At 43.7% G+C, this 11,597-nt stretch overlaps 1 protein-coding gene across 1 annotated transcript in view; it reads left to right on the top strand.

Moving 5' to 3' along the window:
• Nucleotides 1-4,915: 4,915 nt before the first annotated feature.
• The window catches only part of LOC120041400 (wiskott-Aldrich syndrome protein family member 3-like), a 30,736-nt gene continuing 24,054 nt past the window's right edge, over nt 4,916-11,597 (top strand). The window contains exons 1-2 of the mRNA XM_038986356.1: nt 4,916-5,048; nt 8,645-8,779. Coding sequence (XP_038842284.1) covers nt 4,916-5,048; nt 8,645-8,779 — 268 coding nt within the window. The remainder of the gene's footprint in view (nt 5,049-8,644; nt 8,780-11,597) is intronic.

An 11,597-nucleotide genomic window follows, 5' to 3' on the forward strand; every position in this document is an offset into this window, starting at 1 on the left:
CTCGTACATTTCCTCAATGAACACAATGTACTGAGCAAATGTCAAATTGGCTTTTTACCAAATTACCGTACAACAGACCATGTATTCACCCTACACACCCTAATTGAAAACCAAACAAACCAAAACAAAGGCAAAGTCTTCTCATGCTTTGTTGATTTCAAAAAAGCCTTCGACTCAATTTGGCATGAGGGTCTGCTATACAAATTGATGGAAAGTGGTGTTGGGGGTAAAACATACGACATTATAAAATCCATGTACACAAACAACAAGTGTGCGGTTAAAATTGGCAAAAAACACACACATTTCTTCACACAGGGTCGTGGGGTGAGACAGGGATGCAGCTTAAGCCCCACCCTCTTCAACATATATATCAACGAATTGGCGCGGGCACTAGAACAGTCTGCAGCACCCGGTCTCACCCTACTAGAATCCGAAGTCAAATGTCTACTGTTTGCTGATGATCTGGTGCTTCTGTCACCAACCAAGGAGGGCCTACAGCAGCACCTAGATCTTCTGCACAGATTCTGTCAGACCTGGGCCCTGACAGTAAATCTCAGTAAGACCAAAATAATGGTGTTCCAAAAAAGGTCCAGTCGCCAGGACCACAAATTCCATCTAGACACCGTTGCCCTAGAGCACACAAAAAACTATACATACCTCGGCCTAAACATCAGCACCACAGGTAACTTCCACAAAGCTGTGAACGATCTGAGAGACAAGGCAAGAAGGGCATTCTATGCCATCAAAAGGAACATAAATTTCAACATACCAATTAGGATCTGGCTAAAAATACTTGAATCAGTCATAGAGCCCATTGCCCTTTATGGTTGTGAGGTCTGGGGTCCGCTCACCAACCAAGATTTCACAAAATGGGGCAAACACCAAATTGAGACTCTGCATGCAGAATTCTGCAAAAATATCCTCCGTGTACAACGTAGAACACCAAATAATGCATGCAGAGCAGAATTAGGCCGATACCCACTAATTATCAAAATCCAGAAAAGAGCCGTTAAATTCTACAACCACCTAAAAGGAAGCGATTCCCAAACCTTCCATAACAAAGCCATCACCTACAGAGAGATGAACCTGGAGAAGAGTCCCCTAAGCAAGCTGGTCCTAGGGCTCTGTTCACAAACACAAACACACCCCACAGAGCCCCAGGACAACAGCACAATTAGACCCAACCAAATCATGAGAAAACAAAAAGATAATTACTTGACACATTGGAAAGAATTAACAAAAAAACAGAGCAAACTAGAATGCTATTTGGCCCTAAACAGAGAGTACACAGTGGCAGAATACCTGACCACTGTGACTGACCCAAACTTAAGGAAAGCTTTGACTATGTACAGACTCAGTGAGCATAGCCTTGCTATTGAGAAAGGCCGCCGTAGGCAGACATGGCTCTCAAGAGAAGACAGGCTATGTGCACACTGCCCACAAAATGAGGTGGAAACTGAGCTGCACTTCCTAACCTCCTGCCCAATGTATGACCATATTAGAGACACATATTTCCCTCAGATTACACAGATCCACAAAGAATTCGAAAACAAATCCAATTTTGATAAACTCCCATATCTACTGGGTGAAATTCCACAGTGTGCCATCACAGCAGCAAGATTTGTGACCTGTTGCCACAAGAAAAGGGCAACCAGTGAAGAACAAACACCATTGTAAATACAACCCATATTTATGCTTATTTATTTTAACTTGTGTGCTTTAACCATTTGTACATTGTTACAACACTGTATATATATAATATGACATTTGTAATGTCTTTATTGTTTTGAAACTTCTGTATGTGTAATGTTTACTGTTAATTTGTATTGTTTGTTTCACTTTTGTGTATTGTCTACCTCACTTGCTTTGGCAATGTTAACACATGTTTCCCATGCCAATAAAGCCCCTTGAATTGAATTGAATTGAATTGAAAATTGAATTGATAGAGGCAGGGGCAGGGAGCGAGAGAGACAGAGAGAGAGAGGAATAGGCAGAAGCAGAGAGAGAGAGAGACACACACACACTTAGAGTTCATCTACACATTTCATTAGTGGCCTGGTTTGCTTTTCCTGTCTTGGCAGGCAGTGTGTGTGCGCATGTGTGTGTGTGTGTGTGTGTGATTGTGTGTGTGTTTTCCCAGGTCAGCACTCTGGAAGGCAGCCATTCCCACAGTCTCTCCCATGCTTCCAAGACAATCACTGTGGCAATTACTATCACATAGATAACTGGCATGAATACACACACACACACACACACACACACACACACACACACACACACACACACACACACACACACACACACACCCACACCCACACCCACACCCACACCCACACACACACACACACAAACTATATACACACACATCCACACACACTAGATACACACATTCATACACAAACACACACACTGGTCCGACACGTTAAAGTCCCAGGTCACAAGAGAGCATAGTGAAGGCTACTGCTCTATCTAACAGAACAGCTGTCAGAAGAGAGAGTGAAGGCTACAGCTCTATCTAACAGAACAGTTGTCAGAAGAGAGAGTGAAGGCTACAGCTCTATCTAACAGAACAGTTGTCAGAAGAGAGAGTGAAGGCTACAGCTCTATCTAACAGAACAGCTGTCAGAAGAGAGAGTGAAGGCTACAGCTCTATCTAACAGAACAGTTGTCAGAAGAGAGAGTGAAGGCTACAGCTCTATCTACCAGAACAGCTGTCAGAAGAGAGAGTGAAGGCTACAGCTCTATCTAACAGAACAGTTGTCAGAAGAGAGAGTGAAGGCTACAGCTCTATCTACCAGAACAGCTGTCAGAAGAGAGTGTGAAGGCTACAGCTCTATCTAACAGAACAGCTGTCAGAAGAGAGAGTGAAGGCTACAGCTCTATCTACCAGAACAGCTGTCAGAAGAGAGTGTGAAGGCTACAGCTCTATCTAACAGAACAGCTGTCAGAAGACAGAGTGAAGGCTACAGCTCTTCTCACATGTAGCTTCTTCAGACAGACAGACAGACAGACAGACAGACAGACAGACAGACAGACAGACAGACAGACAGACAGACAGACAGACAGGCAGGCAGGCAGGCAGGCAGGCAGGCAGGCAGGCAGGCAGGCAGGCAGGCAGGCAGACAGGCAGACAGGCAGGCAGGCAGGCAGGCAGGCAGGCAGGCAGGCAGACAGACAGACAGACAGACAGACAGACAGACAGACAGACAGACAGACAGGCAGGCAGGCAGGCAGGCAGAGACAGACAGACAGAGTTATTTGAGTTATTTGTAAAACTGTTTTTCTCTCTTTCCACAAGGACATGTTGATCCCCTATCATTGATCCCCTATCATTGATCCCCTATCATGTGCCAGTTGTTTGCTTGATAGGGTACTTTAGGCCTTTGGTCTAAAGTAGTGCACAATATAGGGAATAGGGTGCCATTTGGGACTCATTCAGTTGCCTCTCCAAATGCTGTCCTCTCCCCTGTGACCAGACAGCCCGGCATTAGAGCAGTAATAGCTCTGTAGCGTCCCGGCTCATTGGGCGCTGCACTGATCCCAGTCACACTGACACCAAGCAGCTTGACAGGCAATTGTGCCCCGTGGGCCTGACACCAGCCCAGTGTCACACAGCTTAGTTATACTAACACTGATCATAGATCAGATCCATGTCTCTGTATCAGTGGATATAGTTAGGAGATAGTTAGGTCAGCAGCATCCCACTGCCGGCTTGCCTCTGAAGCTACGCAGGGTTGGTTCTGGATGGGAGACCAGATGTTGCTGGAACTGGTGTTGGAGGACCAGTAGGAAGCAGTCTTTCCTCTGTTCTAAAATTAATAATATACAACTCAGGAAAAAATTAAGAGACCACTACATAATTATCAGTTTCTCTGGTTTTACAATTTATAGGTATGTTTTTGGGTAAAATGAACATTTTTGTTTCATTCTATAAACTACTGAAAACATTTCTCCCAAATTCCAAATAAAAATATTGTCATTTAGAGCCTTTATTTGCAGAAAATGACAGCTGGTCAAAATTACAAAAAAGATGCAGTGTTGTCCGACCTTGAACAATGCAAAGAAAATAAGTTCATATTCATTTTTAAACAACACAATACTAATGTTTTAACTTAGGAAGAGTTCAGAAATCATTTTTTGGTGGAATAACCCTGATTTTCAATCACAGCTTTCATGCGTCTTGTGATGCTCTCCACCAGTCTTTCTCATTGATGTTGTGTGACTTTATGCCACTCCTGGCGAAAAATTCAAGCAGCTCGGCTTTGTTTGATGACTTGTGACCATCCATCTTCCTCTTGAACACTTGCTTTCTTCTGCTCTGACAATGTTCCCCAACTCTGAGGATTGGATTTTCTAGCAGGACAATTATTATTTTTATTTTTTAATTGAACCTTTATTTAACAAGGCAAGTCAGTTAAGAACAAATTCTTATTTACAATGACGGCCTACCGGGGTAACAGTGGGTTAACTGCCTTGTTCAGGGGCAGAATGACAGATTTTTACCTTGTCAGTTCAGGGATTCGATTAGCAACCTTTCGGTTACCGGCCCAACGCTCTAACCACTAGGGTACCTGCCGGCCCTACGCTCTAACCACTAGGGTACCTGCCGGCCCTACGCTCTAACTACTAGGGTACCTGCCGGCCCTACGCTCTAACCACTAGGTTACATCCCACCTGCCACAATGCTCTCTCTCTCCCTCCTTCCCTTGTCATCTCCTTACTTCTCTCTCTCTCTCTCCCCAAGTCCCCAACCATGCTGTAGGTATAGAGCCCAGACATCTCTCTCTCTCCCCAAGTCCCCCACCATGCTGTAGGTATAGAGCCCAGACATCTTACTCTCTCTGTCCGTCCTTCTCTCCCTCCTCCTCTCCATACTAATCTCTCCATATCTCTCTCTCTCCCCAGGTGAACCACTATGCCGTTGGTAAAGCGCTGTATAGAGCCCAGACACCTGTGTCGAGGTGCTGTTCCTGATGGAGTCACCAGTGAACTGGAGTGTGTTACCAACAGCACCCTCGCTGCCATCATCAAACAGCTGGGCAGCCTAAGTAAGTAGTGTGTTTCAGGGTCACGTTTTCCTGAGGTACAGATCTAGGATCAGCTTCCCCTTCACTAAACCTAACTTTCACTTTTTTTTTCTTTTTTTTTCTTTTTAAATTTTTATCCCATTTTCTCCCCAATTTTCGTGGTATCCAATCGCTAGTAATTACTATCTTGTCTCATCGCTACAACTCCCGTACGGGCTCGGGAGAGACGAAGGTCGAAAGCCATGCGTCCTCCGAAGCACAACCCAACCAAGCCGCACTGCTTCTTAACACAGCGCGCCTCCAACCCGGAAGCCAGCCGCACCAATGTGTCGGAGGAAACACCGGCCCCCTTGGTTAGTGCGCACTGCGCCCGGCCCGCCACAGGAGTCGCTGGAGCGTGATGAGACAAGGATATGCCTACCGACCAAACCCTCCCTAACCCGGACGACGCTATGCCAATTGTGCGTCGCCCCACGGACCTCCCGGTCGCGGCCGGCTGCGACAGAGCCTGGGCGCGAACCCAGAGACTCTGGTGGCGCAGCTAGCACTGCGATGCAGTGCCCTAGACCACTGCGCCACCCGGGAGGCCCTTTAACATTCACTTTTAATGGAGAAAATGAAAAACTGACCCAAGATCACCGTCTAGGGGCAACGTCACTCTACACCAGTGGTGGCCGGTGCCGTTTATGATGAGGGAGGACGATTTGATTTTTAATGAGCATGACCTTATTTCTTTACACCATATTGGATGACTGTCATTCATTTTCCATTCACCCAGCTCAATGTAACATAGATTTAGGCTAGGTCGAGAGATACATTTGAGTAATCAAGGTGACAGACAGTGACATATTCAAAACCGCCTTGCACACTCTTTCCTGCATCTAGCTGATCTAGTGTGTAATCATTAGTTCAAGAGTTTCTATTAAAAAATAGAAGTTAGGTTTATCCCCGTTTTGTTCCGTTTGCTTTCATTTAAGAATATTTTTTTAACAGAATAGCCGAATGAATGCACCCCTGATCACGCAGTTCACTTTCATAGCAGCCACATACAAACAGCATCATCACTTTTTTTTAAGGGGTAGATCAGCATTAATATTGCAGATAGATTGTAGATTCCATCAATGTAGTCACTGCATCATTTCCAATCCCCCATATATTATTTGGTAAATGTATATATATGTATACACAACCAGTCAAAAGTTTCAGCACACCTACACATTCCAGGGTTTTTCTCTATTTTGACTATTTTCTACATTGTAGAATAATAGTGAAGACATCCAAACTATGAAATAACACATATGGAATCATGTAGTAACCAAAAAAGTGTAAAAATATTATAAAATATATTTGAGATTTTTCAAAGTTGCCACCCTTTGCCTTGATGACAACTTTGCACACTCTTGACATGCTCTCAACCAGCTTCATGAGGTAGTCACCTGGAATGCATTTCAATTAATAGGTGTGCCTTGTTAAAAGTTAATTTGTGGATTTTCCTTTGAGCCAATCAGTTGTGTTGTGACAAGGTTGGGGTGATATACAGAAGATAGCCCTATTTGGTAAAAGACCAAGTCCATATTATGGCAAGAACAGCTCAAATAAGCAAAGAGAAACGACAGTCCATCATTACTTTAAGACATGAAGGTCAGTCAATCCAGAAAATTTCAAAAACTTTCTTCAAGTGCAATTGCAAAAACAATCAAGCGCTATGCTGAAACTGGCTGTCATGAGGACCGCCACAGGAAAGGACGACCCAGTTACCTCTGCTACAGAGGATAAGTTCCTTAGAGTTACCTGCACCTCAGATTGCAGCCAAAATAAATTCAGGTAACAGGTAACAGACACAGCTCACCATCAACTGTTCAGAGGAGACTGCGTGTATCAGGCCTTCATGGTCTAATTGTTGCAAAGAAACCACTACTAAAGGACACCAATAAGAAAAAGAGACTTGCTTGGGTCAAGAAACACGAGCAATGGACATTAGACGGCATTAGTCCAAATTTGAGATTTTTTGTTCTCTGCAGATTTTGCTGCAAAGAGACATAATCATTAGATCATTTGTTTTGGCACTGTCCATATGTAGCTTGAATTTGGTCGCAGGTCCAGGAATGGTTGAGGAAGTGTAACATTTACTTGAAGCTAACTCTGCAGATAGAACTACATAGTCAATCGATCAATAATATAATAATAATTTCAGCAAAAAATGTTTACAATCTTTAGAAACTATGAGAATAGGAAGGTTCAGAACTTTTGTGAAACATTTTATTTTTTTATATTTTTATTTCACCTTTATTTAACCAGGTAGGCCAGTTGAGAACAAGTTCTCATTTACAACTGCGACCTGGCCAAGATAAAGCAAAGCAGTGTGACACAAACAACAACACAGAGTTACACATGGAATAAACAAACATACAGTCAATAACACAATAGAAAATATACAGTGTGTGCAAATGAGGTAAGATAAGGGAGGTAAGGCAATAAATAGGCCATAGTGGCGAAATAATTACAATTTAGCAATTAAACACTGGAGTGACGGATATGCAGAAGATGAGTGTGCAAGTAGAGATACTGGGGTGCAAAGGAGCAACAACAAAAAAACAGTATGGGGATGAGGTAGTTGGATGGGCTATTTACAGATGGGCTATGTACAGGTGCAGTGATCTGTGAGCTGCTCTGACAGCTGGTGCTTAAAGTTACTTATAGATGACCAGGAGCCAGTGAATTTGGCGACGAATATGTAGCGAGGGCCAGCCAACGAGAGCATACAGGTCGCAGTGGTGGGTAGTATATGGGGCTTTGGTGACAAAACGGAGTGAAGCCAGTCGCTACAAAAGCAGAGTGGTTGCTAACACAAACTCTCGAGTGTAGCAGCCCTTGGAGTAAGTACACATTGTTATTGTGGTTTGTGGTCTAATGGTTCTCCTTTGGGGATATTCTAGAATATTCTAGAAGCTTCTCGGCTTTTTAAGACACACACCTCTTCACCTGTAGTTGTTACTGTGCTCCGGATAGGGATTGCAGTTAGAATGAGCGTCAGTAGAAAGTGGCAAGTGCATGTGATTAATGTGTGGTGTGTCTATATGCATCGGAAGTATAACAGGGAGTCGTCGGTCGTCCAGTCAATGACAGTAACATCACAGGAGCCTTGCAATGTTACAGGAGCTGCTGTTGTTTTGATCTATGTTGTAATATATTCAACTGGGGATATGCAGGGTCCCTGGACAATTAGACGTGGAGACACACATGCACACGCACACGCACACACACACACACACACACACACACACACACACACACACACACACACACACACACACACACACACACACACACACACACACACACACACACACACACACACACACTGGAGCAGGCAGACTGTAGTGTATTGCTGTCCACTGGTTGTCAGCCAGCAGCTCTATAGGAGGCATAGCACCCTGCAGAGAGACGATACAGAATCCCAGCCCTTTGATTAAGCTCTGTTTTATTATGTGTGTGTGTGTGAGTGTGTGTGTGTGTGCGTGTGTCTATTATCCTGTGTGGGTGTCTATACGTGTGTGTGTGTGGTGCTCACGCACGTGTGTCTACAGTGTGTGTATTAACGTGTCTCCCCCCTGCAGGTCGTTATGCGGAGGACATCTTTGGGGATCTGTTCAACGAAGCCAACAGCTTCTACATGAGAATGAACAGCCTCCAGGAGAGAGTAGACCTACTGGCTGTCAAAGTCACACAGCTAGACTCTACCGTGGAAGAAGGTGTGTGTGTGGGTGCAGGGGGTGGGGGGCTCTGCAGTGCAGGTTTGGTTGAATGCTGTTCTCTTCACTGAGTGACCAAGCTTTTCATACAGAGAGTTTCAGGAGGTATGAGCACACACACACATACACACACACACACACACACGCATGCACGCACGCACACACACACACACACACACTGGATTCAGGAGGGATGAGCTGATCACCTGAGATCTTCTCCTCTCCTCACTTCACCAATCTGTCTGTCTGTCTGTCTGTCTGTCTGTCTGTCTGTCTGTCTGTCTGTCTGTCTGTCTGTCTGTCTGTCTGTCTGTCTGTCTGTCTGTCTGTCTGTCTGTCTGTCCATGTCTAACATACTATGTTAGCACACACACACACACGCATTGTATCTTCAGTCTCATAGGAATGCATTGTATCTTCAGTCCCATAGGAATGCATTGTATCTTCAGTCCCATAGGAATGCATTGTATCTTCAGTCTCATAGGAATGCATTGTATCTTCAGTCTCATAGGAATGCATTGTATCTTCAGTCCCATAGGAATGCATTGTATCTTCAGTCTCATAGGAATGCATTGTATCTTCAGTCTCATAGGAATGCATTGTATCTTCAGTCCCATAGGAATGCACTGTATCTTCAGTCCCATAGGAATGCATTGTATCTTCAGTCTCATAGGAATGCATTGTATCTTCAGTCCCATAGGAATGCATTGTATCTTCAGTCCCATAGGAATGCATTGTATCTTCAGTCTCATAGGAATGCATTGTATCTTCAGTCCCATAGGAATGCATTGTATCTTCAGTCCCATAGGAATGCATTGTATCTTCAGTCTCATAGGAATGCATTGTATCTTCAGTCTCATAGGAATGCATTGTATCTTCAGTCTCATAGGAATGCATTGTATCTTCAGTCTCATAGGAATGCATTGTATCTTCAGTCCCACAGGAATGCATTGTATCTTCAGTCCCATAGGAATGCATTGTATCTTCAGTCCCATAGGAATGCATTGTATCTTCAGTCCCATAGGAATGCATTGTATCTTCAGTCTCATAGGAATGCATTGTATCTTCAGTCTCATAGGAATGCATTGTATCTTCAGTCTCATAGGAATGCATTGTATCTTCAGTCTCATAGGAATGCACTGTATCTTCAGTCTCATAGGAATGAATGCATTGTATCTTCAGTCTCATAGGAATGCATTGTATCTTCAGTCTCATAGGAATGCATTGTATCTTCAGTCCCATAGGAATGCATTGTATCTTCAGTCCCATAGGAATGCATTGTATCTTCAGTCCCATAGGAATGCACTGTATCTTCAGTCTCATAGGAATGCACTGTATCTTCAGTCTCATAGGAATGCATTGTATCTTCAGTCCCATAGGAATGCACTGTATCTTCAGTCCCATAGGAATGCACTGTATCTTCAGTCTCATAGGAATGCATTGTATCTTCAGTCCCATAGGAATGCATTGTATCTTCAGTCCCATAGGAATGCACTGTATTGGCATCACACAGGGAGTTAGATTCAATGTGATGGTTTAGCACTCTGTGTGTGTTATGAACTCATGACTGTGTGACATACTGTGTGACCCTCGGACAAACCAGCTGTGTGTGTGTGTGTGTGTGTGTGTGTGTGTGTGTGTGTGTGTGTGTGTGTGTGTGTGTGTGTGTGTGTGTGTGTGTGTGTGTGTGTGTGTGTGTGTGTGTGTGTGTGTGCGTTTTAGCTGCTTCCCCAGAATAGCCTCAGTATCTCTGGCTCTGCTAATCCCTAAAAGATGAGCCTCCTGCTGTTCTCGTGTGTGTGTCTGTCTGTCTGTCTGTCTGTCTGTCTGTCTGTCTGTCTGTCTGTCTGTCTGTCTGTCTGTCTGTCTGTCTGTCTGTCTGTCTGTCTGTCTGTCTGTCTGTCTGTCTGTCTGTCTGTCTGTCTGTGTGTGTGTGTGTGTGTGTGTGTGTGTGTGTGTGTGTGTGTGTGTGTGTGTGTGTGTGTGTGTGTGTGTGTGTGTGTGTGTGTGTGTGTGTGTGTGTGTGTAATCAGTGAGGATATTGCATTTGAAGGTGCTTAACAAATATAATTATAAAAGGTAGAAAACACAAAACATAAAACGTTTCAATGCAGATCGAAAAATCAAGACAGGCTTGAATAAAATAGAAAAACCTTTAGTACAAAAACCACAGTGGATATGAGATGAATGTCACTATATATTAAAACCACAGTGGATATGAGATTAATGTCACTATATATTAAAACCACAGTGAATATGAGATGAATGTCACTATATATTAAAACCACAGTGGATATGAGATGAATGTCACTATATATTAAAACCACAGTGGATATGAGATTAATGTCACTATATATTAAAACCACAGTGGATATGAGATGAATGTCACTATATATTAAAACCACAGTGGATATGAGATGAATGTCACTATATATTAAAACCACAGTGGATATGAGATTAATGTCACTATATATTAAAACCACAGTGGATATGAGATGAATGTCACTATATATTAAAACCACAGTGAATATGAGATGAATGTCACTATATATTAAAACCACAGTGGATATGAGATTAATGTCACTATATATTAAAACCACAGTGGATATGAGATTAATGCAGCAATACATCACTGCTTCCTCTCCCTACCCCCTCACTCCTTACTCTCCCTACCCCCTCACTCCTTCCCCTCCCTACCCCTCACTCCTTACTCTCCCTACCCCCTCACCCCTTCCTCTCCCTACCCCCTCACTCCTTACTCACCCTACCCCCTCACCCCTTACTCTCCCTACCCCCTCACTCCTTACTCTCCCTACCC

Source organism: Salvelinus namaycush, unplaced genomic scaffold (assembly GCF_016432855.1).
Source record: "Salvelinus namaycush isolate Seneca unplaced genomic scaffold, SaNama_1.0 Scaffold459, whole genome shotgun sequence".
NCBI lineage: Eukaryota > Metazoa > Chordata > Actinopteri > Salmoniformes > Salmonidae > Salvelinus > Salvelinus namaycush.